The sequence below is a fragment of the Mastomys coucha genome, unplaced genomic scaffold, assembly GCF_008632895.1.
Source record: "Mastomys coucha isolate ucsf_1 unplaced genomic scaffold, UCSF_Mcou_1 pScaffold13, whole genome shotgun sequence".
NCBI classification, from domain to species: Eukaryota; Metazoa; Chordata; class Mammalia; order Rodentia; family Muridae; genus Mastomys; species Mastomys coucha.
The window spans coordinates 1,109,587-1,136,262 of record NW_022196895.1 but is presented as its reverse complement, the minus strand read 5'-3'; the positions used below and the strand labels follow the sequence as shown (position 1 = coordinate 1,136,262).

Sequence of the window (26,676 nt, the reverse complement as noted above, 5' to 3'; positions counted from 1 at the left end):
GGTGTCTGTGGGCCATCAATCCTGCGTACTGATCGCTCTCTTTCCACTGGTGTCTGTAGGACTGTCAGGGCTCTTACTTTTTATAGATGCTAACAAGCCTTTCACTTTTTCACTCATCGGTTTTTTCTTCTTCTGGAAGAGAGATGTGTGGCCTGCCCTAGGTGGCAGCAGGAGGGCAGCCAGTCCCCAGGGTTGCCTACTAGAAGGAGAAGGTTGATCCTTATCTTCCTGTTCCAAAATCCAGGCACTGTCTCTTGCCAATTCCACAAATTTTTGTAGCTGGTTCTGACTCACATTTTTGCTTATGTTGAGAGATGTTTCAAAAGGATTCTGGATGTACAGAGGAGAGGAATCAGGCTTGTTTTGTTCCCTTCCCTACAGTCCACAATAGAGAAGACACACAGATGTATGTTAGGCGCCAGGAACACACAGACCAACATAAGACACAGAGTAAGGACCTGCCTTCCCAAGGGTCTTGGGTACAAATGCTTTTATATGACCAGGCCGTTCTTTTTCCCACACAGTTTACAAGTATTCTCTGAAGACAATTACTTAGATTTATGACCTATGAATGACAATGTCAAAGCTCAGGTGACAAGTATTTGGACTAGGTCATCAATAAAAACATCATAATACAACTTCTACTTAAAAAGAGAAGAGTTTGAATCAAGATTTGGAAGAGAGGGAGGGACAGAGTGAATATAAATGAAGTCAGTCTTTGTAAGGTGGCATGCACTAAATTAAGTCCCAACCGCTGAAACTGAGGGAAGCAATCAGATCTATCAATCCTTGAGCCTTGGAATCAGGGTAGTAGCACATGCTGCAATCCTAGCACTGGGATGTGGAGGCAAAAGTATCCCAAGTCCAAGGCCAATCTGGGTATAAATGACAAAATTTGTCTCAAAAATAAGACAAATTCTTCCACTGGGCACACTTCAGTTTAAACAACTATATGTAAACTCCAGCATTGCTATTCCACATCTTAAAGGATATAGTCTTAGCATTAAGAACAGACCATGTACTGTGACATCATCAGATGCCAGAGTTGCCTCCTATTCTTGCAACTCCATGGATGCTGAGCTCAGTCAAGTGCCACAAACCATCTCAGTTCCACCTAATGACTGTTACTAAGATCTAAGCATTCATTAAAGTACTTTAAATGAATCAAATGAGAACACTAGTACAGCAGCAACCAGTTTATAACAAATGCTGACACAGTCTTTACCTGTCGAATGTTTATGGAATTTTTATTGAAAGCGAAATTGCCAAAATACTCAAAAAATTCCTTTAGTAGTAATTCTGCAAAAAAAAGAAAAAACAAGATAAAGAAAATTAGAAGAAAATCTGTCAGAATCTAAAAGGAACAAGAAAAAAAGGAGAAAGATTTACCTAATGTTTCTGTGTTTCCAGAAGGTTGAATTTTATTCACATCCTGGATGAATGTACAATTGTTCCCCTCTAGAATACATCTATCTTCAGCACCTTAAATATACAGAAAGAGTTTCATCCTGTAAAGTCTTTCTTCCTTCAGAGCTATGAATTAACCCAGTTAAATTCCAATGTCCTATCATTAGTGGTAGTATATGTAGTTAGTTTATAGATTTTACATATCCATTTACAAAAGATTTGAAATGATCCCACAACAGTGGACACAATGCTGCATTTCCTTCACTGTACTAAAGTTAGCGTCTAGTAACTCAAGGACTTTAACCTATCTTTTGAAGTACTGAGTTTTCTAGTTATAAATGAAAACAGGTAGTTTAGACCTTCCACTAGACAAACTTTGGGACACCCTTAGCAACTGATTCCCTTTCCCATTCTTAACACTGTCTTATGCTTTGATCCAATGATTCAAACCAGTTGTTCTAAAGGGTTTTAAAATTGTTAATTTATCAAATGAAGAGTTCCAGAGTGATCAGAATTCAGTAATTTAGGAACAAATTAAGTAAGAATACATTAAACCAGGCATTCACTTTCCTACTAGCATTTATCTTGAAATGGAGTAGTTTTCCTTATTTTTGCTAAGTCCACAGGTACCATGCAATCTACCAGGTACCCTGGTCTGAGTCCCAATATACAACGTACACAATGCTTCTCAAAACAAACTCCAACCTCACAAGGCTGAGCAGCAGCTGCCTCCTGTTTGACTGTTTCCTAATACAAGCCATCCTCTACTGAAACGTATCTGACTGCATCTTGACTACAGGCATGATGTCCCCAGACCACCCCAGTCTAGGAGTAAGAAGACCACTCTCCTGTGATTATCCCTTTCCTAGTTTGACCACTCTCCTGTGATTATCCCTTTCCTAGTTTGACCCACAACCATATCTATTCTATAGCATACACTTTATAATCTGAATGATTGTGGATATCTATAATTCCCAGGGAAAACAAGAAAGAGATAAGGTTCCTTCAATCCTATCTCTCTTTTCTTATGTTTTTTACATTTTTTACAAAATAAGATCCACATTACTGAGATATTTCCCTTGCAATGTTACGTGTTCTACTGTTCCGGTTTGAATCTGGAGTGTTCCCCAAAGGCCCATGTGTTAGAGAGTTATTCTCAGCTTGGTGATCTTGGGAGGTGGTAAACACATATTGAGGACATACATGTTCTTGAAGGGAAGAAACAGAGTGACTCACTCTTCCTCTTCTGCTCATGTCTATATCCTACAAAATTCCTGTGTATCCTCCACTATTGTGTGCAGCCTTACCACATGCCCAAAGCTATAACAACACAGTCAACACATTACCACCCAGCTATAGAAACACTTTTACTTCTTTGAAATTTTATATGTATATATATATGTATATATGTTTATGCATATATATACATACACATATATATACACATATATATGTGTATATATATACATATACACACATATACATATGTGTATATATATGTATGCTTTAATATGTGAAGTAGCAACAGATTATATATATTTATAGTGTGTGTGTGTGTGTGTGTGTGTGTGTGTGTGTGTATCCCCCACTTCTAAGACAGAGTTTCTCTGTGTAGCTCTGGCTGTCCTGCAATTTACTCTGTAAACCAGGCTGGCCTCAAATTCAGAAATCCACCTGCCTCTGCCTCCCAAGGGCTGGGATTAATGGAAATGTGCCACCACACTCAGTTCATAATATATTTTTTGTGACACAGCACAAGTCAAATATATATATATATATATATATATATATATATATATACACACATACATATGTATATATGTGTATATATATATACATACATATACATATATGTATGTATATATATTCACTGTCTTTTAGCAGCTGTGCTCCTACCCCAAGGGTTTATAACATTACTAACAAAGGGGCCCCATGGAAACCCCTAAACAACCCAGGCTACTGCCAAGGCTATTGGTTGCTCTCGACAAACTGACAGTAAGGCCTACTCCTGAAGACATCATCTACATAGCTTCATGAAATCCCTCCCCTCAGGGCTCAGGAAACTCCTCCAAAGAAGAGGCAGAAATATCTTCAGAGACAGAGAAAATGAAGACAGTAAGGAGACAAAGCCTTATAGACACAACAGGACTGAATCACATTAGGACTCACAGAGACCATAGCAGCATGCACAGGGCCTGCACAGGTTAAGCTAGATGGGGACCCAGGGCTGAGGGAAATGAGAACCAAGTCTCCACCCCTAGTCTACCAGAAGCAATCGCCAATTGATGACCAATCAGAAAGGAGTTTTTTTCCAATGCAGTCTCAGTGGGTACACAAACCATACCCAGTAGTAGATGGCTAACATAAAACAAACTCAATGTTATCTTTGGAGGTTTTTTGTCTCACAATGTCTGAACATTTTTTCTCCTTATAGATCTTTTGCTTATATATTATGCTTTCCAATTTTGTTTTTATGTATTTTTGTATGTGCAAATATGTCTCAGCATTTGTGTGTGTTTCTTGTGCTTTTTCTTCAGCTGCTTTTTCTATTTGTTTGTATGTTTTTACTTTATCTTACTTTTTTAAGCTGCCTGCTTGTATTATGAGACCAAAAGAGCTATGGACAAGGGTTAGTGGGGAAGTGGAGAGCATCTGGGAGGAGCTGGGGAGGGAAAACCATAATCAAAATATATTGTATGAAAAAAAATCTGTTTCTAATTTAAAAAATTACTAACACAGAAAAATAAGAGTCACATTAGAAACATTTCTATAAACACACTCAATTAAAAACCCAGAGACTTTCTCTACTGATGTATTTACCTTAGGGTTTCTATTGCTGAAGTGAAACACCATGACCAAACACCAGCTTATACTTCCATTCTGCTGCTCCTTAGCACAGGAAGTCAGGATAGAAGATCCTGGAGGCAAGAGCTGATGCAGAGGCCATGAACGGGTGCTGCTTCCTGGCTCACTCAGCCTGCTTTCATGCATAGAACACAGGTCCACCAGCTCAGAGATAGAACTACCAACAATGAGCTGGGCCCTTCCCCACTAATCACTAATGAAAAAAATGCCTTACATCCATATCTTATGGAGGCATTTTCTCAATTAAGGGCCCCCTCCTTTCAGATAACTCTAGCTTGTATGTTGACACAAGACTAGCCAGCACAGTGTTCCTTTTCACTAAAAAGATTTCATAGAAAATATTGAAATTCAAAAGCAATTTGGTTTAAGGTAAGACCATCTTTGTCTTTCCCACATCTCAGCATCCAAGCCTGATAAATGGTTTGGTTTTCTACTCTCTTCCTCTTTTCTCTCCCTGTTTTTTCCCTAAAGTATCACCCAAACATGGACACTGTCTGTCCAATAGGACACACACAGTCACCTCTGACTTGTAAACATGGACACTGTCTGTCCAATAGGACACACACAGTCACCTTTGACTTGTAAAATGAAAGTGGGGTGAAGATCTGGTGGGAGAAAGTGAGAAGACACATGTGACCACAATATATTACATACGTATGAAACTGTCAACTAAATTAATTAAAAGCACAAATAACTGGACTAAGCACAGTAAGATGTCAGCTCTTCTGAGTGCCCAGCAGAACTCCATGCAGACAGCCACAGGCAGATTTAACAGAACGAATCTGTGGCAGTCACATGATGCCACAGTAAGCATTATCGTGCTGCTGCAACCCAAGGACAGCAATATGGCCAAAGGGAGACAGACAGCGCCTGAAGACACGTCAGTACACAGATAGGTACACACAAATATGGACAATTTATTGTCATTGAGTTTTGGTGAGAATATAAAAAGAACTTGATGGAGAAAGTGTACCCTGTTTTAAAAGCAAACAGTGCTGCTAGGCGGTGGTGGCTCATGCCTTTAATCCCAGCACTTGGGAGGCAGAAGCAGACAGATTTCCAAGTTTGAGGCCAGCCTAGTCTACAGAGTGAGTTCCAGGACAGCCAGGGCTATACAGAAAAACCCTGTTTCGAAAAACCAAAAAAAAAAAAGGAAACAGTGCTAAGAATAATTGGACATTCACATGCCAAAAAGAACTAACTTGAAATGGATAACAGGACAAAGTGTAAAATATAAAACTTACCAAAGAAACTTTAACAACACCTTTATCACCTAGGGTTAGGCAAAGTTTACAAAGTTTCAAAAGTACAATCTATAAAAGAAAAAGCTGATTTATTCATACTCATTGAAATTAAAGGGCAGACCCCAGAAGAATCAAATGCTAAGGATTAGTGGGATTTTCAGAAAGCAGTCAGCAGGCCCAATGTTTGTAGGGATGGGCCTGAGTCCCTGATGCAGAGCTACTGACGCTACTCTGGGAGGCCTTCAGAATGTGGCTTTTAGGTAGTTCTACACATTGGTTCACAGCTGACTCATGACTATGCTATGGAACAACTGTAGTCGCAAACAAGACAGGCACATAGAATAGTCCAGAAAATACCAGAGAGCGCATTCCCTCTGAAACTGAAGGGAAGGCACGGAGACTGAGAAGTGGAGACGGCACACTCACTTTCTCTATTATAGCAGAGAAGACTGTGCATTTTTCCTTTGGAAAAAATAAAGGTAGCAGGGGCCAGTGGCTTGCACCATGCCTTTGCTAGAGGAGTGGAGGTGCATATCCCCTCCCTACAGAGCTACAGAAGATGTCTTAAGATGTTCTAATAAAGTACGAGGATGACGAATAGCTCTCATTATTGTCTCTATTCTCCCAGTTTTGTTTCACTCAAACATGTGACAGCCTTAAATGAGAAGTAAAGGTGAAAATACTATTCAAACTGGCTACATGCACAAACACGTACCTCTCATATTACTCACTCCTCAATATCTTTTACATTTATCCTTTCACTAATGACATTCTTCAACTAACCACCTCATTTCTCCAAATCACCCACACAACAGAACCCCTAGGGTTTTGTTTGTATTTTCTCAACTTCCTCCCTACATATTTCTTTTCATCTTACCTATGCTGCCCTCCTCAATGGAATGAGTAATTCACAAATACACTATTACGAATGTGGCTCCCAAAAATAATGCTGAAAAACTCAGATATAAGAGAATATATTCTGTAATAATGTCTTTTACATACGAAATAACCAGGTAAAAATCAAGCTATGCCATTAAGAGCTGGCAGGTAGTACCTACAGAAAACACAGCTGTGATTCCTGCAGTACATTACACACTTACAACAGTGTAGTGCTGAAGTAGACATGCACCCAGCCCATGGAGGCACATATAGTACCGCTTCCTGCAGGGCAGGAAGCAAGGCCAGGTAAGCCTGGCAAAGAGAGTCACTTAGTATGGAGTCTGTCTTTTTGCTGTCCTGACTCATCTTGTGGCAGTTCTCCATGGACAGTGGTATGACAGAAAGAACAGCAGGCACCGGTGCGGAGAGGTGAATGAGCAGGAACAGAGAGGGCACAACCACCTGAGATCAGCAAGAGAAGAGGCCCCAGGAGAAAGAGAAGAGGTGCCGATCAAGAGGGAGGTCATGAAAGGCATGTAGGCAATGCTGAGAATGTAGGCACCGAACAGTGGTGTGCAAAGTACTAGAGGCTCTAAAGGGCACTCCAGGAATTAAATAAACAAGCAAGAAAACAAAACCATTTTAAAGAGAACATACTGGTAAGACTATCCTGTGTTCTAAATAAGAGGCTCAGAAGAAATCAAATATGAAAGACATTCAGCTAGTTAATGACAGAGCTCCCAAGATGTCTGACATTTTCTGGGTTTAACATTGTTTTTTCTCTTAGCCACAAACTTTTTAATCAACATTAATACTAGCCTTGTGGAAATCAGCAAGTACTAATGCCATAACTTTAAACGTGAAAAAACATTTTGATAAGTACACCTCAAAGTGATTTATACCACATTCTTAACAGATATTCATTTAAGAAACGTTCTTTCACGGCAATTTTAAAACTGAAAATTAAAAAGTAATCAAAAAGTAAATTCTGGCCAGGCAGTGGTGACGCACGCCTTTAATCCCAGCACTTGGGAGGCAGAGACAGGTGGATTTCTGAGTTCGAGGTCAGCCTGGTCTACAGAGTGAATTCCAGGACAGCCAGGGCTATACAGAGAAACCCTGACTCGGGAAAAACAAAACAAACAAACAAACAAAAAAGTAAATTCTGCTTTGAACTGACTGACAACCATACCTACAATGTGATATAGAGAACTAACTGTTAGTCAGTCTGAAAATCAATGGTTGGATGTCTTTAAGTGGAAAACTAAAGAATTCCTAAAATAACCCCTTGTGGCATTTTTTTAAATGATTTAGAATGAAAACAGCATACTTTGGGAGGGAGGGAGGCAATGGGAGAGATTTTAACTCCAAGCCTTGTGATTGCTCCACAAGTGCCAGACTACTAAGCTACAGTGCCATCTCTCAACACACATATTTTAGTGTGTTTATAAGCTACACTCTTGTAGTAAAATTGCTGGCAGATGCTGAAGAATTCCAAGGAAGAGAACAAGACCATCAGATACCTGTTTATGAAAAACCTCTGTCTGCACTCAGGAGCTGGAGGGCAGGGAAGAAAACTGTGGGAGTGATGCCAGGGGAGTCCCCGAGGCTCGGAGGGGCCAGGGCAGGCCAGAGGAGGCCTGGCTCAAGCTGAGGATTCTGAGACTGGAACACAATAATGATATACTCCATTTTACAATTGTTATTGTTGTTTTTCCAGTTTCCAGATCCCAAGAGCTCCATGATAGGATGACTTCTCAATGTTAAAGTATCAGTGTACCCAGCAGGAGCAGAATAAGAAGAGCTGTTTACAAACTGTTCATTGATGAGAATCTACCTTCATTTTGCTTATATCTTACCTTTTTAGTTTGTTAGTTATTGGAAACTATCTGACACATGTAGTCACTAAATACTTCGTGAATGAAGGGTGCCAGGGAGGAGTGGCCACAGACATGGCTGCTGACTTCTGTTTCAGGCTCAGACCTGAGACCAAGTCTCACTCCACCCTGCTGACCCTCTGGCAACCAACCAACTCAAGCTCTTTCTTAGCTCAGTTGTGAACTATACTAACATCTGTTACATTTTCAGGAACTTCTGATTTGAATTAAGGAAAGGTAGCTTAGAGATAATTTAGACTGAGAGAAGAGAAAGCACATTCCAGGCAAAAATTTAATTATTACTAAAGGAGTAGATAAAAAAAACCTTATGAGAACAATCATAGTGTGGGTGGGTGTGGAAACACATAGGGAGGACTGGCAGAGAACATTGTAGCTTAGAAAGCAGATGGTTATAAACACTAACATATAGTTCACAACTCATTACATAGGAATAAAATTCCTTTCACAGTTATTTTAAACAGAGATGATCCACATACACTTAAGAATTACCTTAGAGCAACATGCACAATGGGACATATGTCTACATATATCCCCCTAATATGTACATAATATGTAATATGTAATATAATTTTATAGATTAGAATATTTTTCCATCTCTTCTAGCAAGCTATCATAATTTCAACTTATTCATAACATAAATAGCATGCTGAATTTAAACCACTATATATCTAGGACTAATTTTAAACTCACATTTAAACACACTGAGAATCTTTACAACATCAGGAAGCAGTTTCAGACACCAGAGTGCAGTCTGGAAAGGACAGTATCTGGAAAGCCTAGGAACTGTGGTCAGATCCAGAGCTGGACCTAAGTTTGTTTTCAACTTCATCTCAGACTAGGTCAATTAAGTGAGCGGCTCCAGCTCGTGGAAGGCTATGATAAACAAGTTGCCAATAGACACAAATAAGGCACAACTCTCAATTCCAAAGGCCTAGCTTGACAACACCAGTTCTTCTGACTGATGGTAAACACACACACACACAGAGCACTTAAAATTTGGGATCAGAATTAAAATTTATATCCATGTATCTTTATATTTAAAAATAAAGGTATAAATGACATGACTTACAAATACTCTACAGGGTAAATGTCTATCCAGTTCAAAAAGAGAGGCGGTCACTTCTAGTCTTACCTGCTATGGACTTTAGGGAATCCAGAGTTGGAAGAATGGGGGGTGATCTTCTCTGGAGGAAAAAGATGACCATCACTGTTAAGGAGAAGTTTGTAATCCAAGCACCTGGAATACTGCTTGTTAACGAATGTGCCCGAGCCCAGCATCGCACACTGAACACCAAAGCTCTCACTCTTGAATCCAGGGAGCCATATATATAAAGGAGTTCGGAACTTTTCAAAGCAATACTTCAAAACAGAAAAGTTAAAAATAAAAACTTCAAACTCCAAGTTAAGACACAAGGGTCAAATAAAAGACACATCTGGGAACAGATCTAAGTATCTCACTATTTCTGCCTACATTCTGAATACCATGATTAAACCAAAGCATTATGCTGGCAGGCATGGTGGCAAACACCTGCAAATCAGGCTCCATGGGAGGGAGGGGCATGGGGACAAGGAGCTGAAGAACCCCCAGCTGGATGGAGTCCATCCTGAGTTACATCAAATCCTGCCTCAAAGCCAAACCAGTTATGCATTCCCAATATTCAATCCAATGTAAATGCTCAAATATCAAACACATTCAGTGCCAATCCAACATTCTTAAAAACAGTGACAACTTCACTCCTCCTGACTCACACTTCCCAGAACAGGGATTATAGGTATGTGCCATTATACCCCATTTTAGTGAGCTCATATTAAACCACAGAAGCCACTCAGTATTGAAGTATGTGTAAAAGAGCTCTGAGCTACTGTTTGTAAACAATAAGAGCTAAGCAAGCACCTCAGCACAGTCACATCTAAGTGAGTTTGTTTACCAGGTCATACCTATTGTTAGCAGTCAGGTCACACTGGAATCCAGAGCCCTGATGGGAGAATCTCACCAGTGGACATCGAGCATTGAGTATCTTCTGAACACCCACACAGCCAGGGCCAAAACTGTCAAGGCACTCTCCTATTACAGACAGGATCTTCTGGGTTGCAATTCTTTCTGAAGGAACATTTTTCACTTGAAATTCCGTAAAAAAATTCCCTGTATTCTGAATATGAAAACATTAATAATTATGAGGGGATTTTTGGGAAGAGAATTTTTTTAAATTTTAGAGAAAGGATGATTTAGAATTTAAGAGTCTAAATAACTTCTGGCCAAACAAAGCAATACAGAGACACATGCAATCATAACAAAATAGACTTAAAGATGTTTGGTAGCCTTTGAGTTTTGTGAAATACAAGCACTGCAAAACTACTGACTTAAGATTAACATATGTACTGCAGTAGAGTATGTTCATAAAGAACTAATACCCACAGACTCACTTATTACACATGTTCCCTGAACATATACCTGTCCTTTCCCCTTTGCCAGCAAACATCCCAACGGACTGATTAACTTACAATGGTGGGGAGGATACAGGCAAAGAATGGCAGATCAACAAGAGAAAACAAGACACCAAGGCTTCCTTACACAGAGATCAACAGAAAAGTGAACAAAGAAAAAGATCATTCATTTTTAAAACAAATAGTAACAAATATATTTGAAATCAACTCATTCTAAGATGGTTTTTAAAAATGCCATTAACCTGCAGACCAGATAGCAGAGTGAGTGAGGCTAGATTTGTTCTCTCAAAAGCAAAGGATACAAAATAAACAGAAGAGGTGATGCCACAAGAAAAAAAAAAAAATCCAGTTCTGAGCAGCGGCCTTAGAGGCAGAGACCTGGACCTGGAAAGAACGGCCAGGCCAAGGACGTCAGAGAAGTGCTCCATGCATGTGTGTATGGTGTGAGCTACCCGCACCTGTGTGGGCACGCTTTGTATGTAAACAGAGGCTTCCTAGATCATTCTTAGGATCAGAACAGGCCATAAAGGCCACACCTTCGCTCTCTAGGTCTTGCCAGCATTTTCACTGATAGGAAGGACACACGCAGAGACAAATGAGTCAGTCTGGCTCTAGAAAGAAAGGAATAAGCAGAGAGCTGGCACTAGGCTGCTCTGGATTCAGCCTCAGTAAGAGATAGTCATGTGTAAGGCCACTCAGATCTGGGAAACTGACTGCCACCAAACCATAATCGAGCTCAGAATGAATGATATTAAAAGCAAGAGAACATGTAGGCTAATCGGACCAATAGACCCTGCACCAAAATAACACAATGTTACTATGGAAGATGCAAATGATGGAAAATACACTGACGTTTGCCCACCAAATAAACAAAACTTTGACAAAATAAGGCTAGGAAACAGCTCCACTTTAAGTGTCTGCATACGACCAGTGCTACTGGACAGCTTGTCTAGTCAATCAGAGTGCTGAACTCAGTAGAGATGATGTCTCCGAGACAGGGAAGAACCCTGGCCTCTACAGATAACTGCATACATGTGTATGCATACCTAGATGACCACCCATGTTGAACCATGACCTCTATCAAGCACACACATGTGCATATATACCCCCATGTGCACACATACATTTTATAGACACAGAAAAGCTGAAGAAACGGCTAACTCTATAAGTGATTCTCACATTTGCTGTTCCTATAGCAAAGAAACCTAGAAACTAAGCACACAGCCCAGAGCAGATACTTAGACAACTGGAAATACTGCTTGGGACACAGTCACTAAGTTTTACTTCTATGGCCTAAATCCTGGAACACATGCCTATCAAAAGAGCAGAACTGGAGAAAACCAATTTTCAATACATGTTAATCTTACTAAATCTGACATGTTTAGCTCTGATGCCATTCTACTCCTTGCTAATTTCAGTTACCTGAACACACACAGGTTTGCTGGCTCCAAGACTAGAACTGTAATAGAGGTAAACCACAGAAACATACTGGCCCTGCTCAGCTTAGGACACGGGAGAGACTATCAGATCAGTAACTCACAGACACGACAGGAAGACCCAAAAGACAGAAGTATGCAACAGGTACAGAAAAGATAGTGGGATGATTAAATTTTAAGCATGATGGGGAAAAAAGAAAGGGCAACTTCAAGAAGGCCGAGGCAGAAGTAGAGCTTAACTCTAAAAGACAAACTGTTTCAAGGCTGTGCTCACAAGAACCATTCTAGAACAGAAAAAGTAATTCTAAGACTTTGAGAGATCCAGACTGCACTGTAAGATAGCTTCCAGACAGGCTGAGAGCTGGAACTCCAAGTGTCACTTAGAAAAAGTAGAGAACAGGATGGTTCAAAGTCCCTTTGAAAGTACAGAGGGACTGTGTGACTACCAAGCCAAAAGGAAATTAAAACAAAAGAGACAGCAGGGAAAACTAAAATCTACTGATATCTGAAACGCACCTATGCATGTGGACATGAACGTCAGCACCCCAAAGGAAGTTGAGGAAAAAAAGTTGAGGAAGTCAACTTTTCTGCACATGCAGAAGCAGCACAGTAAGTGAGCCCACACCAGATCAACACAGAGAAATGCTTTACAACTCCAAATAATCACTAGCAAATAAATTGTATTCTTTAATCATGTTCACTATAATTAAAAATCAACAGCTATAATTTTATTAGGTCCAAAGACTTCTCTTTTCTAACTTCTTATAGTGGTGCAAAGAGATATTTATTACCTTGTGAACAAGTTTTCCAGTTTCATTTAGATCTAAAAACATGTCTAAATCACATCCTAATTTGCCAAATGTGTTCACTGAGGAGCCAAAGGGCCAGATGACACAGCTGGGAAAATACGCAGCGGCAATGTCCTCAATCAGAGAGCAGGTGAGATGGCGGAGCCTGACATTCTCCTCTGTGAGCTGGAAGGCCTTCAATAGAGTGTTTAGCTGGTCATCTATCTAGCTGGCCAAAGAAAGGGACAGAGTACACAGATGTTTAGGTTCTGTAAAATAATGTCATTTTCATTCTAACAAGATTTACCTTAAAGAAAATTTTTTCTTCAGTCTTAAAGTAGATTTAAAAATGTATTTGCATGTGTACCGGGCACACAAGCGCACACACCCACACACCCACTCACATGCACTCCTGTGATATACTAGTGTACATGAGAATATTTATAGAGAACAAAGATTAACACTGGGTTCCTTCCACAACTGCTGTCTACCTTATTTTTTGAGATGGGGTCTCTTCTTGAAACCAGAGATCACTGTTTAAGCTAGGTTTGCTGGCCAGGGAACTGTGAAGATCTACCCGTTTCTGTACTGCCATCCCAGTGTAGAGATTATAGGTTCTGTTTTTATGAACAGAGCCATGGCAGCTCTGTTTTTATGAAGATGCCGGGATCCAAACCTGGGTCCTCACATTTACACAGCCAGCACTTTTTCCACTGAGCCATCTCTGTAGACCAGGCTGGTGACCTCAAGCTCAGAGATCCCCTGACTCTGCCTCCCAAGTACTGAGAATTAAGGCAAGTACCTCCATCAACTGGCAAAAGTTGATTCTTAACACCACTACTAAAAGTGCTAGCAAAATAGAACTTAGTTAGAATTCAAACGACTTCTCATTGTAGCAGTAAGTAGGAAAACGAAAGGGACGGGAGCATCTCACGAGAGGTCAGAACAAGCAGGGATCAGAGCGGGAAGGCAGCCTGCGTCAAAGGGCAAGAAACACAATTCAAACAATAAAAGCCGACTCCTCACAAGACTGATATTAAAGACTTCAAAACTGCACTAGAGTTGAGCATTTAAACTACAAGTCACAGCTTTCAATGCCTTTATTTGAAAACAGCCTTGCAAGTAAAGAACCAAGCGCTAACTAGAAAATAAATCAACAACAACAAAAAAAAAAGCCAGGCAGTGGTGGCGCACGCCTTTAATCCCAGCACTTGGGAGGCAGAGGCAGGTGGAGGCAGGTGGATTTCTGAGTTCGAGGCCAGCCTGGTCTACAGAGTGAGTTCCAACGCTACACAGAGAAACCCTGTCTCGAAAAACCAAAACAAAAAACAAAGAACAAAAAACAAAAAACAACAAAAAAAAAAAAAAGAGAAAATAAATCAATGGCAGTGAAGGAAATATATAGGCTAGAAACAAAATATTAGAACTCAGAAAATCAAACAAAAAACAGTATTTAGATAAACTGATTCTTTGTAAAGATCACTAACCTACCTAAAAGTCTGATCAATCAGGATTAAAAAAACAATACTAGGATAAAGATTCAAAACTAGAAATAATACATTATAGACACATTGTTCAAAAGGACCCCAAACTTTGGCAGCTCGTGGTTTAACCATAAGGTAAGTAGTATCGCTGAATGGGGAGTCCCTGACTGGAGAAGGGAGACTTATTTTTCATTCAGTCAATTCTGTAGTGTAGGTTTCTTTTAATTATATGTCTGGGTGTACAGACATGAGAGTAAACTGCCCCAAAAGAGGGGTCGGATGCCCTGGAGTTAGAGTCACAGTGGTTGTCAGCATCCGACACAGGTGACGAGAAACCAATTTGCTCTCTGCAGCAGCCAAGTGCTCAGGACTACTGAGCAATCTTTCCAGGCCCCATGTAGAAAGAATTTTTCTTTTTTTTTTTTAAAGTTTATTTTGTTTTATTTTATTTTATTTTTCTGAGAAAGGGTTTCTCTGTATAGCTCTGGCTGTCCTGGAACTCACTCTGTAGACCAAGCTGGCCTCAAATTCAGAAATCTGCCTGCCTCTGCCTCCCAAGTGCTGGGATTAAAGGTGTGAGTCACTACTGCCCAGAAGAAAGAATTTCTTAAACCAGTTCCATTCACTAATAAAACTTTGAGCTATAAAAAAAAAAAGAGTCAAGCAAACACACATTTAAAAAGTACACCTTGATGAAACTGATGGATTCTATGAATGCATGTCTTGCCATGAGGACATTTATGACTGTAATTCACTGCTAGAAATCAGGAGGAAGACCATACAGTAATTTTGAGATCATATACCAATTATCAAGATAATTTCACATACTAATCACACCATCTACCCAAGAGACTGCATCTATCAAATCTTAGCAGAAACTTCTATACATGCACCTCTAACTTTTCTCATCTTATAAAACCCTGTACCTACTAAACAGTAATGGAGCAGAGTGCCAGAACTTTTATAATGCACAAACATACATTTAAAAATCTGAGATCCACATGTAAACTTACGCTTTCTGCATAATTCAGTAATTCAAAGAGCTTCTTGCTTGAAGGAGGTTCCTGGTTGTTTGTCCGTACAGACGGCTGTCCAGATGCTTGGCTAGATGGATTCTTCAGCCGTAAGTTCAAGAAACGTGACTTAAATGGAATTGCAGCCTCTGTGCTCTCGGTTGGAGTATGTGTTCCATTCTGCAATGAGTTTATACTGTCTTTTTGGCAAAATTCCACAACAGCAAAGAGACCCTATATGAAAAGTATAAGAAAAGAAAAAAAAAAAACGCTTCACAATGACATTTTCAACACATTTACATAGCATACTCAAAATAATTGTTACTAATATTTCATTTTGATTTTTATAAATGATGCTATTCTAACACAACTCATTACAAGTCAATTAGGAAAAGAATTTTACAATGTCCTAAAAAGATCAGTGTAATAGGACAGCACTGAGTACAGCTCAAATCTCTCTTTCTGCCAATATCTACAGCACTACACTGTCAGTGGTTCTCAAATTTCCTAATTCTGTGAGGACCCCAACCATAAAAATGTTTGTTGCTACTTCATAATTGTAATTTTGCTACTGTTATAAATCATAATCTAAATATTTTTGGAGACAGAGGTTTGCCATTGGAGTTGAAATCCACGGGTTGAGAACCACTGCTCTAAGACCTTCAGATTATAGAGCCACTCTATTATAAGGTCATAACAACTTTTTCTTTCTGCAATGCTGAGGACTGAATGGGGGGTCGTTGGTATGCTAGATAATGACTGAGCTAGACCCCAAATATAATCCTAAAACACTGCAATAAGGGTTCTTTCCTCACACCCAACGGGAGAAAAGCCTCATTAAACAAATGAAGGAATGGGTGAAATGACAAGAGATCTTGGCTCACACACTACAAAAGCAGCAAACTATTTTCATAGCACCACCACTAGGTGAGGTAAAAGTTTAGATACATACGAAGCTCTCATAGAAGAAATGATTCTTGATTGGTCCATGCTGGGATAAATACTTGAGAAATTTTTTCTCATTGATATTATTCGGACAATGTATCAGAACAGTCCGCTGGGCCTGTTCTCTTCTCTCTTTCTGCACCTCAGAGAATTTCTTTTGGAGGGTCTTGTCTTTAGTGCCTACAAATGAGACAAAAACATTTCTAATACACACATACAATTTAAAACATATGTTGATAAAGTTTATGAAGATTAAACATGTAATTAAAACGATTTTATCCTATTCAAATATTTTTAAACTTTATTTATTGTGTGCCCATATGCATCTGTGCACTGGCACATATGCGGAGGTCAGAGAACCCATATGCAGCTGTGCATTGGCACATATGCGGAGGTCAGAGAACAACTTTGGGGAGTAAGTTCTCTTCTTCCACTATGTGGCTTCTAGGGACCAAACTAAGGTGATCAAGCTTAGCAAGAAGCAACTCTCTAGCCTACCTGCACACTCTGTCCTCTCTTCTTTTAGTGTGTGTATGTGTGTGTATGTGTGTATAAATAATTTTCTTTCCTTTCCTTTTTTTTTTTTTTTTGGTGACAGAGTCTCACTCTGTAGCTCTGGCTGGTTTGAAACTCACCATGTAGACAAGGCTAGCCTTAAACTCAAGAGATCTTCCTGCCTCTGCTTCCCAAGTGCTGGGACTAAAGGTATGTGCCACCACACTTGGCTTATCTTACAATTTTCTGTGACTATAATTAAAACTGTGATTTGGAATACCTGAGATCAATGCTGGAAACAGTCTGCAAAAATCAGGAAGTATAACCACTAACACTGAGAAGCCTAAAGGAAGTTAATGACGTCTAGGTATAATCTAACAATGCTCTTAAGACATTCAACATGCTGTAATAAGTTACTGTAAAGATGTTCTCCACTTAAAGTCTTGATCTGGCTCAAACAATTGATACCTACTTGCCATCAATTAGGCATTCTATCACAGGGAAATAAAGTTAAAATCTAAAGCTAGAGATAGCATACACAAGGCCCTGAGTTCAATCCTCAGTATAACACAAAACTGGGCATGAAAAGTACATGTCTATAATCCCAACAATCAGAAGACAGAGATAGGTAGGAGGTCTCATGCTCAAGGTCACTTCCTGCTACACATTGAAATTCAAGACCATCCAGACCTACAAAAGAAATCCTTTGACCCTTTCTAGAGACAAGGAGTTTTACAAAGAGAGGGATGTGGACAGGTACAGCTGAGTTAGATACATTCACTGACCACCAAAGGAAGATGGACAACCCACTTTCTCCTCAAAATACTTAGCTTTCAATGGAGAGTTAAAAGTGCCTTTTCTTAGTCTGAAAGGATATACTCTATAAATTAAGAAGCACTAAGTTTGATACCAGCACACTCAACAAAATTCCAGAGACTCAAAAGAATGGGAGTTGTAACTGACATATGAAAGTCAAAAGCTTTGAGCCCAACCAAGAAAGTACTCTAAATATCTTGATTTTAGCAAACTCCAAGACATTTTCATGAGAAAGAGGGAGATTTGGATTTAAGACAGTGCAAGCTGCTGAATCCTAAACTGCCCTCATCAGCACCACTTCAAAGCCAAGGTTCTTAGGGCACAGCAGAGAATTCTGGGCCTTGGCTGCTCAGCCCTATAACAAGTGAGCAAATGAGCAGAAATGCCAATCTTCTCCCTCCTGCCCTAGATGCTGAAGACACATATGTGCCCTCCTCCCGACTCCCTCCTGCTCTAGATGCTGAAGACACACTTCCATGTGCCCTCCTCCCAACTCCCTCCTGCTCTAGATGCTGAAGACACTTTTACACGTGCCCTCCTATCCACTCTACAACAACCTTCATCATTCATCTCAGGCCGGTGCCATCACAGCAGCCCAACTCCAAAAGTGGACTCAGGTACTCTTATTTTGTCCCCCTCAACCAATGGTCCACACTCCTGCCAACATGACCCTTCTACCTGTACACTGATGTCTAAATGCCACAGCCTAGATAGCTAGCACCACATGCCTCCTTTCGTTGTCCACTTCTGCCCTCATACCTGTCACATACTGCAATTGTCATTTCAACATACATCAAATGTCATGCAAGGTTGTTCTAGAATTCTGAAAACTATCCACAGGTTACTGGGATACAAGAAAGGCTCAATGAGGGTGGAATCTTAACAAAGTATTTTTTTTTTTGAAGGTCCCTGTTGAAACAATGGATGCAAGTCTGTTATCAAAAGGGTTGTGCTGAAAACTCCAAAATAATAAACAGACATTTTATAGGCAGAGAGTTCTGAGAACCAGGAAAATTTGCTGTTCATTAGGCTGTAGTGTATTCAGTCTTTGGCGACATCTTATGGATACTGCACTAGCTAGTTTTATAGGGTCATCAGAAACAAGGAAACTTCAACTGAGAAAATGGCTCTATCAAGATTGTGTTGCAGGCAAGTCTGTAAAGCAGTTTCTTTAATGAGTGATTGGTATCGACGGGGCCAGGCCATTGTAGGTGGTACCATCTTGGGCTGGTGCTCCTGGGTTATAAAAAAAAAAAAGTAGATTAAGCAAGTCACGAGGAACAAGTTGGTAAGCAGCATGCCTCCATGGCTTCTGCATCAGCTTCTGGCCCAGACTCCTGACCAGTTGGAATTCCCGCCTTGGCTTCCCTCAGTGAACGGTGAGTCGAAATATGTAACTCAAATAAACTCTTAACTTCCCGGGTTGCTTTTGGTCATGGTCTTTCATCACAGCGCTAATAAACCCTAAAGAAGACAGATTATCAAAGGCAGATGCGCTGAGGTCAGAGATGGAGCAAACACCGCTGGATAGCAATATTATTGTTATAACCACCGCCAACGGTTTTTGAGTTGAACTATAAAGCACTCGCCAACTGTATTCCTGCCCTAAACAACTCCACTGCTGTACGTGGCAGTCGTCCTCCACTGAGACAGGCGGGAGACCGGGCCCCGAGGCCGATAGCCGCTCGCCCTCCGCCCGCCTCTGGCAGCCCGTCACCTGTTTCCGCAACCCCCGAAGGCTGTTCTTCGCTCCCGACGCTCGCGGCTATAGTCCCTGGACAACTGAGGTGCCTGGAAATAGAGCACGGGATTGGGTTCCTTCTCTGGGAACACAGGGGCAAACGGGTCAAGAGCCCCACGCCGCGAGCAGCCATTGTCAGGGCAGCAGGAAGTAAAAGCCAAAGGTCAGCGGGCTTCTGAGCATGCGTGCCATAGACTGCGACAACGGGAAGCCCATTAGGTCAAACTTAAGAAGGCACTATCGCGTAGAAAGCAAAATACGGAAGTCAGAATGGAAATCGCTGAGGTTTGCATATTCTTACGAAGTCTGAATTTAACTTTCTGTATGCCTCAGCTGAACTCTGGTGAAGTGTTGCTACTCCATTATACAGAGTTTAATGTGTTACGCTTTATTCACATTTTGTTGAAGAGGAAGATGAATGAGCCTCAGAAGTCAAACTCAAGTCAGACTCCCAAAGTTATTTTTTTGTCCCTAAATAGGCGCTTTTTAAATACCTAAATAGGTATTTTAAAAAAAAAAAAAAAAAGCTCTAAGTGCTACTAACTTTATTGGGTTTGTGTGACTATTGAGTTGTTCCTTTCAGTAACTCAAAATTTGATTAATTGGGTTCCCCTAACTTTCTCCATGTGTATCTAAGCAGATATTACTAATTGAACTATATTCCTGCATTCCAGCTCACAACAGAGGAAAGTTTTCATTTTTCTTTGTTTGTAAAGTATGTGTATATGGGCCAATTTGTAGTTTTGACATGTAAGTGCAATGCCCAAAAATGCCACAAGAGGGCATGGGCTCGGGGGGGGGGGGCGCTGGAGATTCCAGGAACTGTGAGCCACCTCATGTGGGTGCTGGAAACCAAACTTTGATCCTCTGCATAATGTGTCCTCTAACTCCTGAGCTGTCTTTCCAGACCCTCGATAGTATTTGTGTGCCAAATGTGCTTTATCAGTTTTGAGACCTCAGTAGGTTGTTTCTATCCTTCTACTGTTACAATTAGAGTAGCTAAGAACATTCATGTGTAATTTTTGGGTGGGAGTGTGTGCATCTAAAGGTCAGAGATCCACACCAGGTGTCTTCCTCTATTGCTCTCCATCTTATCTTTTGATACAGCATGCCTCACAGGTTTGTTTAGTGAGCCTCTGAGATCTACCTGCCTCTGCCTTTCTTCACCTGGAGCAATTGAACTAAACTTGGGTTCTCTGCAAGAACAGTATGTGTTCTTAACTCTTTAGCCATCATCCCAATCCCTGTTTTAACACCAAAAATACATAATATTTAGTTTGATATTTATGCATATACATGTGACAGAGAGTATATATGCACATGTATGTGTGAAATCACAAGCAATTGTGAGCCACCCAGTATGGATATTGGGAATTAAACTAGAGTCCTCTGCAAGAACAGCAAGTCTCTCTAGGGCCTGCTTTAATCTTCTGTGGAACTCCTATGCTTTACCCCGGAGGGGCAGGACCTTTTTTGTTGCCATAAGAAATACATGAGGTTTTGATGTTTTGCACACTCTTGACAATATTTGCTAATTTTGATTTTTGGTATTAATGTCTCTTCTGTTGCTGTGATCAAACACCATGACCAAGGTAACTTATAGAAGAGTTATTTGGGCTTATAGCTTCAGACAGTTAGATCCTGAAATGGCAGAACAGAGTGGATAGGCATGGCGCCTGGAATAGGATGCAGAGAGCTCACATCTCGACTGCAAGCACAAAGCAGAGAAAAAGCACTGCAAATGCCTCAAGTCTTTAGACCTCAAAGCCCACCTCCAGGAACGTGTTTCCTCCTGCAAGGCCACGCCCCCTCCAAAGCAGCCCCACCAACTGGGACCAAATGTTCAAACATCCACGTCTATGGGTTACATTCTCTATCAAACAACATTTGGTTTTTGTCGCTGTTTGTTTTGTGTGTTTATGGTTTTGTTTTCTTGTTTGTTTTGTGTGTTTGTGGTTTTGTTTTGTTGTTGTTTGTGGGGTTTTTTGTCTCTGCTTTTGTTTGTGGTTTTGTTTTGTTTTGATATCACCCATCCTAGTGCATGTGAGACAGTGTCTCAGGTTTTTGATTTGCATTTCCCTGATGGAGGCTGAGCACCTTTTAATGTAATTATCAGCCTTTATGTATTCTCAGTAGGGAAAGACCAAATTCCATACTTTACTCTAAAAATAAAGTCAAAACACAAAAACAAAATCCTTGTTTTATCTTTCATTATAGAGCTGGATTTTTTTTTCTGTTGGAGGAATAGAGTTGGCCCTTTGCTTTTAAGAGTTACAATATTTTCCCATGAAGGTCAGGAATCCATGAATTTGTATATTAGGCAGGTTCTCTACATTGAACTGGACTTTCCCCCTGAAGCATTATTTATATATTCCTGGTTAAAAAAAAAAAAGACTCTTATTCTGGACATGAGGCTCTTATATTTGATTTGCAAATATTAAATTTCATTCTGTGGTTGTTTTCACTTAAAGAACAATTCATTGCATGTGTGTGGGGCACACGTGGAAGTTAGAGGACAGTTTACAGGAGTCTGTTCTTCTCTTCCACCATGTGGGTACCAGGGATTTGAACTCTGATCCCCAGGCTAGGCAGCAAATGCCTTTACCACAGAGCCCTCCTACCCAGCTCCTGTTTTTGCTCTCTTTATTATTTAATTTAATTTTTGTCATTGTTTTGAGACTGGGTCTTACTATGCAGCTCTGGCTGTCCTGAAACTCACTACGTATGTAGATCAGTCTGGCCTAGAACTCACAGATCCCCCTGCCTCTGTTTCCCAAGTGCTGGGATTAAAGGTAAGTGCCACTACATCTAACTTTCATTTTTGCTCTCATAATAACCAGATTGCTGAAATTCAACAACATCACATCCCCATACAAAAACTTGTAAGATGGATCCAGGCATTTTCATTCTTCCTGGTAGAAAGTTGATAGTCACATCATGAATATCAGGAAGCTGAGTGCACAGGTGCCCCTCAAACAGCTGAATCATCACAAAGTCTCATCCATCACGAACGATGATTTTGTGGAAGCTGTACCATGGGGTTTTCCTGATTGTTATAGACAGACAGACAGACATACAGATGCATGGGTGGCTGTGTGGCTGAACAGATGGATGGATGGATGTTCAGACAGACTCACTAGCCTGGGCTTTACCAGGGCAGATGTGAAGAAACATGTATTCTTGTTAGGTAGAGCACCAACAGGCTGAAGGTTCATTTAATCCGAGTCTGTCTTAGTGACCCAATAAGTATCTTCTGACTTACAGAGATGGATGAAGTGTCACAAGGAGCAGTCACGTCACCCAGAAGCCTTGTGCTGCAATAGACGATGAGTTCTCCATAGTTCCTCTGCATTCAGTCTTTCACATTGCCTGCTCTAGAGCCTCCCGAGACTCAAGGCCACATGCAGCATGGGCAGCATTACATATTACTGGGAGGAAGTGATAGAAAGGGGTGGCTGGAATCTCAGGTGTCTACTACTTAAACTCCATCCTCTATAAGAGATGGCAACAGCCCTAATCTTGGGGTCTCTTAGGAGTAGTCACAGAAGACAGTATTCTAAAACACACACACACACACACACACACACACACACACACACACACACACACAGTAAGTTCCTTTAAGCACCATAGATCTTCCATATAGCTTTCTCTGTATGCTGCATTATGTTTCTAGCGCCCATGCGGAGGTCAGAGGACACCTTGGATGATAGCCTGCTCTTCCACCTTACTTGAGATAGTTATCTCATGTCATCCACTACTGTTGTGTTTGATGGAATGACAGCAGTGTTGTGGGAAGGGAGTACCTGGGAGGACCCATGCCTAAGCATTGCCTCTGAGAAATCAGTCGTGTGGCAGGCTTATTATAAAAGAGAGTTTATTGGGATCTGGAGAAGAGAATAGAGGCAGAGAGAGGGGGACAGGGAAGAACAGAGGGAGAGGGGGTAGAGGAAGAGAGAAAGAAGGAAAGAAGCCAGCTGGGGACACGTGGGGAAGAAGGGGGAAGAGTAGGAAATGGAGAGAGAGAAAAATAGGAAGGGAGAGAGGGGGAGGGAGGGAAGGAGGAAGGAAGGGAAAAAGAGAAAGAAAAAGAGAGGGAGAAAGAGAGAGAGAGAGAGAGAGAGAGAGAGAGAGAGAGAGAGAGAGAGAGAAAGAGAGAGAGAGAGAAGCCTGGCCCATATGTTCACAGAATTCTTCTGTCTCTGCCCCCTATCTTCCCATAGGAGCACAGGGATTACAGATGTGTGAGCACATTCAGCTTTTACATGTTTCTAGGACTGTGAACTCACATGCCCAGGCTTGGGAGAGAGCAGCGCATGCTTATCATTGTGGTTCACTGGGTTCAATTTCACACTAAGAAAATAAGCAGGCAAACAAACAAACATGAATACATAAATAATGTGTTCAAATTACATGATAAAATCATGAAAGTTTTTTTAATTATGTATTTAGGTTGCTTCATTATTCTAATATTATGGTTATGGATTTTCTCCTGAAATTTTAAACTTCCACTTGAAGTTATTAGCTTTAGATATTCATGTACAAATCTGACTTCTGAAATATTCTACATATGAAACTTTCAGGCCTTTGGTGTTGTTGCAGGGTATTTGATCCCACTGTGACTCCTGAGACTGTGTTATTGCCAGAAGAAACCTGTTTCTAGCACACCCTTTAATCCCTCTGACTGGAATACAGACACATGCACCCTTAGTACACATCACTAACCCAAAACAAAGAAGATAATTTGTAGAAGAAAGCACCATGTTTGAAAGTGGTGCCTAACTGACTGGCAGACAAAGTGACGAATCAGAGAAAGATTCAGCAGAGTAGAGAGATTTAGCATGTTAGAGAGAGGAAAGGGAAGCTAGGTAAGAAAAAGCAGTGCAGAGAGAGAAAGGAGGCAGTTTTACTGGGAGAGTTTTACAGAGACATATTGAAGAGAGAACAAGCTAGACATAGGTGAAGACAGAATGAGCCAGAGAATGAGGAGTCAGAAGATTAACATAAATTGCCAACGTTGGTTTAAGGCCAAGCAGAGCAATTCAGAGAGAAGCCCAATTGACTTGGTCAGCTAGGAGAGGACTTTAAACCAGGACAGTTGAATCGAACCAACCGACCAGAGCTCAGAATGAGCTAGAAATGGTGAGCAGGTTCAGCAGTGAGTCTCAGAGGCTGAAAACATTCTAGGCCTAGGTTAGATGCAGAGGCTGGAAGCTTCCAGGCCTAGGTTAGCAGATGAGGGCAGTAAGCCTCCAAGATAATAATTACTACAGGAGAATAAAAGTTGGGGAGGTACTATTACACCACAAGTGGGGAAGCAGATGTGGAATTTTGGTGAGTTATTGGAACTGGCATAGCAAAGCACAAGATATCATTCCAGAAAGTTCTCATGGCTTGAGCTGCTGCTGGAGTCAGAAGGCCCAGGCTGTCACAGTGAAGCTTGATGTAAGCACCCTGAGCACCATGAACACCCAAAGCAAGTGGCTTGCCAGCGGATATGGGACAGCCAGAGTTCCACATCTGACCTCACAGGAGGAGGCACAGTCAAGATGCCGAGGCACTGAACATACTGAATGAGATAACTCTCAGGCTGTTTGCATGAGATATACATTGAGTAGAATGAATTTTATACCTAGACTTGGGTCTCCTTAAATATCTCATATATGCAAGTTCTCCAAATATGAAAATAAATAAATACAAATACAAACCAGCAATATCCCTAGGCTTTCCAAGTGACAGACACCCAAACTGTACTGCTAAATGTTTTAAAAGTCATATTTTGTTGTTCTTGGGCTTATTAGAGATACTGAAATTGTTTAAAATGGATATGGTGTGCTATGAAACAAAATTTCTGAACTGTGTTTGTCATCTGGCATAATATATGCCATGCATAACATATGCCATGCATAACATCTGACATGCACATATACATGCAATAACAATTAATGAAAAAAGAGGCCATGGATTTGAAAGGAGGGGTATATGAGAAGGTTTAGAGGGAGGGAAAGGAAGGGAAAATGATGTAATTGTAATCTCAAAAACTAATTTTTAAAAAATCCAATCTTGAGAGAGTACTGAGTGACTAATGGGGTAGAGTACAGAGCCCAGAGACTCCAGAAAAACGGATGGTTTGTGTCCAGAGAAGATAATGGTGGGTGGTACAGAATGGTATGAGATTTCAGAGGAACATAGGAGTTTAAATTAATGAATTCTCTGATTCTAGAACTTTCCCCCTCATATTTTCAGACTGAGATTGACTGTGGGTCACGGAACAAAAGAAAGTGAAATCACAGGTAAAGAGGAACTACTGTGTGTCTGTCTGTCTGTCTCTCTCATCTGTGTGTCTGTCTGTCTGTATCTGTCTGCCTGTCTATCTATCCATCATCTATCTGTCTGGGTGCCTGTCTGTCTGTCTGCCATGTTTATTATTTATATATACATATCCAAATGAGACTGCCACCCTCACCATTTAAAGCAGTGACTTAGACTTCCTTATGTGAATTTTCAGGACTCATTTTCCATTTTTCAAGGTCTGGATATTCCAAATTATTTATGGATCTCAAGCACAACTTAACCAAGAGAAAAAGTGAAAAATCTGGTCACTTCTGGTAACACATACCAATTTCTGATAGGGCCACACGGGGTCACTGTTGACATGGTGGTTTTATTTGGCCCACGGGCTCCCATCCAAAGCTGGGAGGCTTGGGCAATCCTGATACTAATAATTTACTTTTCCTTTGATCTTATTATTGACAGACCGTATTGTGACTAACTGTGCCTGAAGATGTTATTATGTACCCCATTTTATGGAAACCAAACTTGAAAAAGATTAAGTACAACGATCAAGGTTAAAGTGAGTGTTCTAAACCAGGGTTGACTGAGTTTGTGACAACTATGTTTTAAGACTATTTATGGTCCAGTAATTCTACCTTTAGAAACCCAGCCAGGCCGGGCAGTGGTGGCATATGCCTTTAATCCCAGCACTTGGGAGGCAGAGGCAGGTGGATTTCTGAGTTGGAGGCCAGCCTGGTCTACAGAGTGAGTTCCAGGACAGCCAGAGCTATAAAGAGAAACTCTGTCTCGAAAAACAAAACAAAAAAACAAAACAAAACAAAAAAAACCCTAGAACCAGCCAATTAGAGGTGCGTGCACTCACAGTTTCTCAATACTAGACATGATAGTAGAAGACACATTACACTTAGTAAGTAAATAATCATACT

At 40.6% G+C, this 26,676-nt stretch overlaps 1 protein-coding gene and 1 long non-coding RNA gene across 4 annotated transcripts in view; one reads left to right on the top strand and one right to left on the bottom strand.

The window, feature by feature from the left end:
- Positions 1-19,627, bottom strand: part of Mtpap (mitochondrial poly(A) polymerase) — a 20,626-nt gene extending 999 nt beyond the window's left edge. Inside the window, exons 1-9 of one of the 3 annotated variants that reach the window (XM_031364866.1) lie at positions 19,433-19,627; positions 16,412-16,584; positions 15,460-15,693; positions 12,966-13,187; positions 10,232-10,443; positions 9,426-9,652; positions 1,390-1,482; positions 1,226-1,299; positions 22-330 (exon numbers count right to left, since the gene is read on the bottom strand). In XM_031364866.1, coding sequence (XP_031220726.1) covers positions 22-330; positions 1,226-1,299; positions 1,390-1,482; positions 9,426-9,652; positions 10,232-10,443; positions 12,966-13,187; positions 15,460-15,693; positions 16,412-16,584; positions 19,433-19,589 — 1,701 coding nt within the window. In that variant the 5' untranslated portion in view covers positions 19,590-19,627. Of the gene's footprint in view, positions 1-21; positions 376-1,225; positions 1,300-1,389; positions 1,483-9,425; positions 9,653-10,231; positions 10,444-12,965; positions 13,192-15,459; positions 15,694-16,411; positions 16,585-19,432 lie in introns of those variants that run through there. The other 2 variants (XM_031364865.1, XM_031364867.1) reach the window with 2 other exon arrangements.
- LOC116086799 lies at positions 18,524-26,318 on the top strand. Its single transcript, XR_004117133.1, has 3 exons — positions 18,524-19,094; positions 25,703-25,749; positions 26,213-26,318. It is a non-coding gene; the product is annotated as an uncharacterized LOC116086799 (long non-coding RNA).
- Positions 26,319-26,676: the final 358 nt, after the last annotated feature.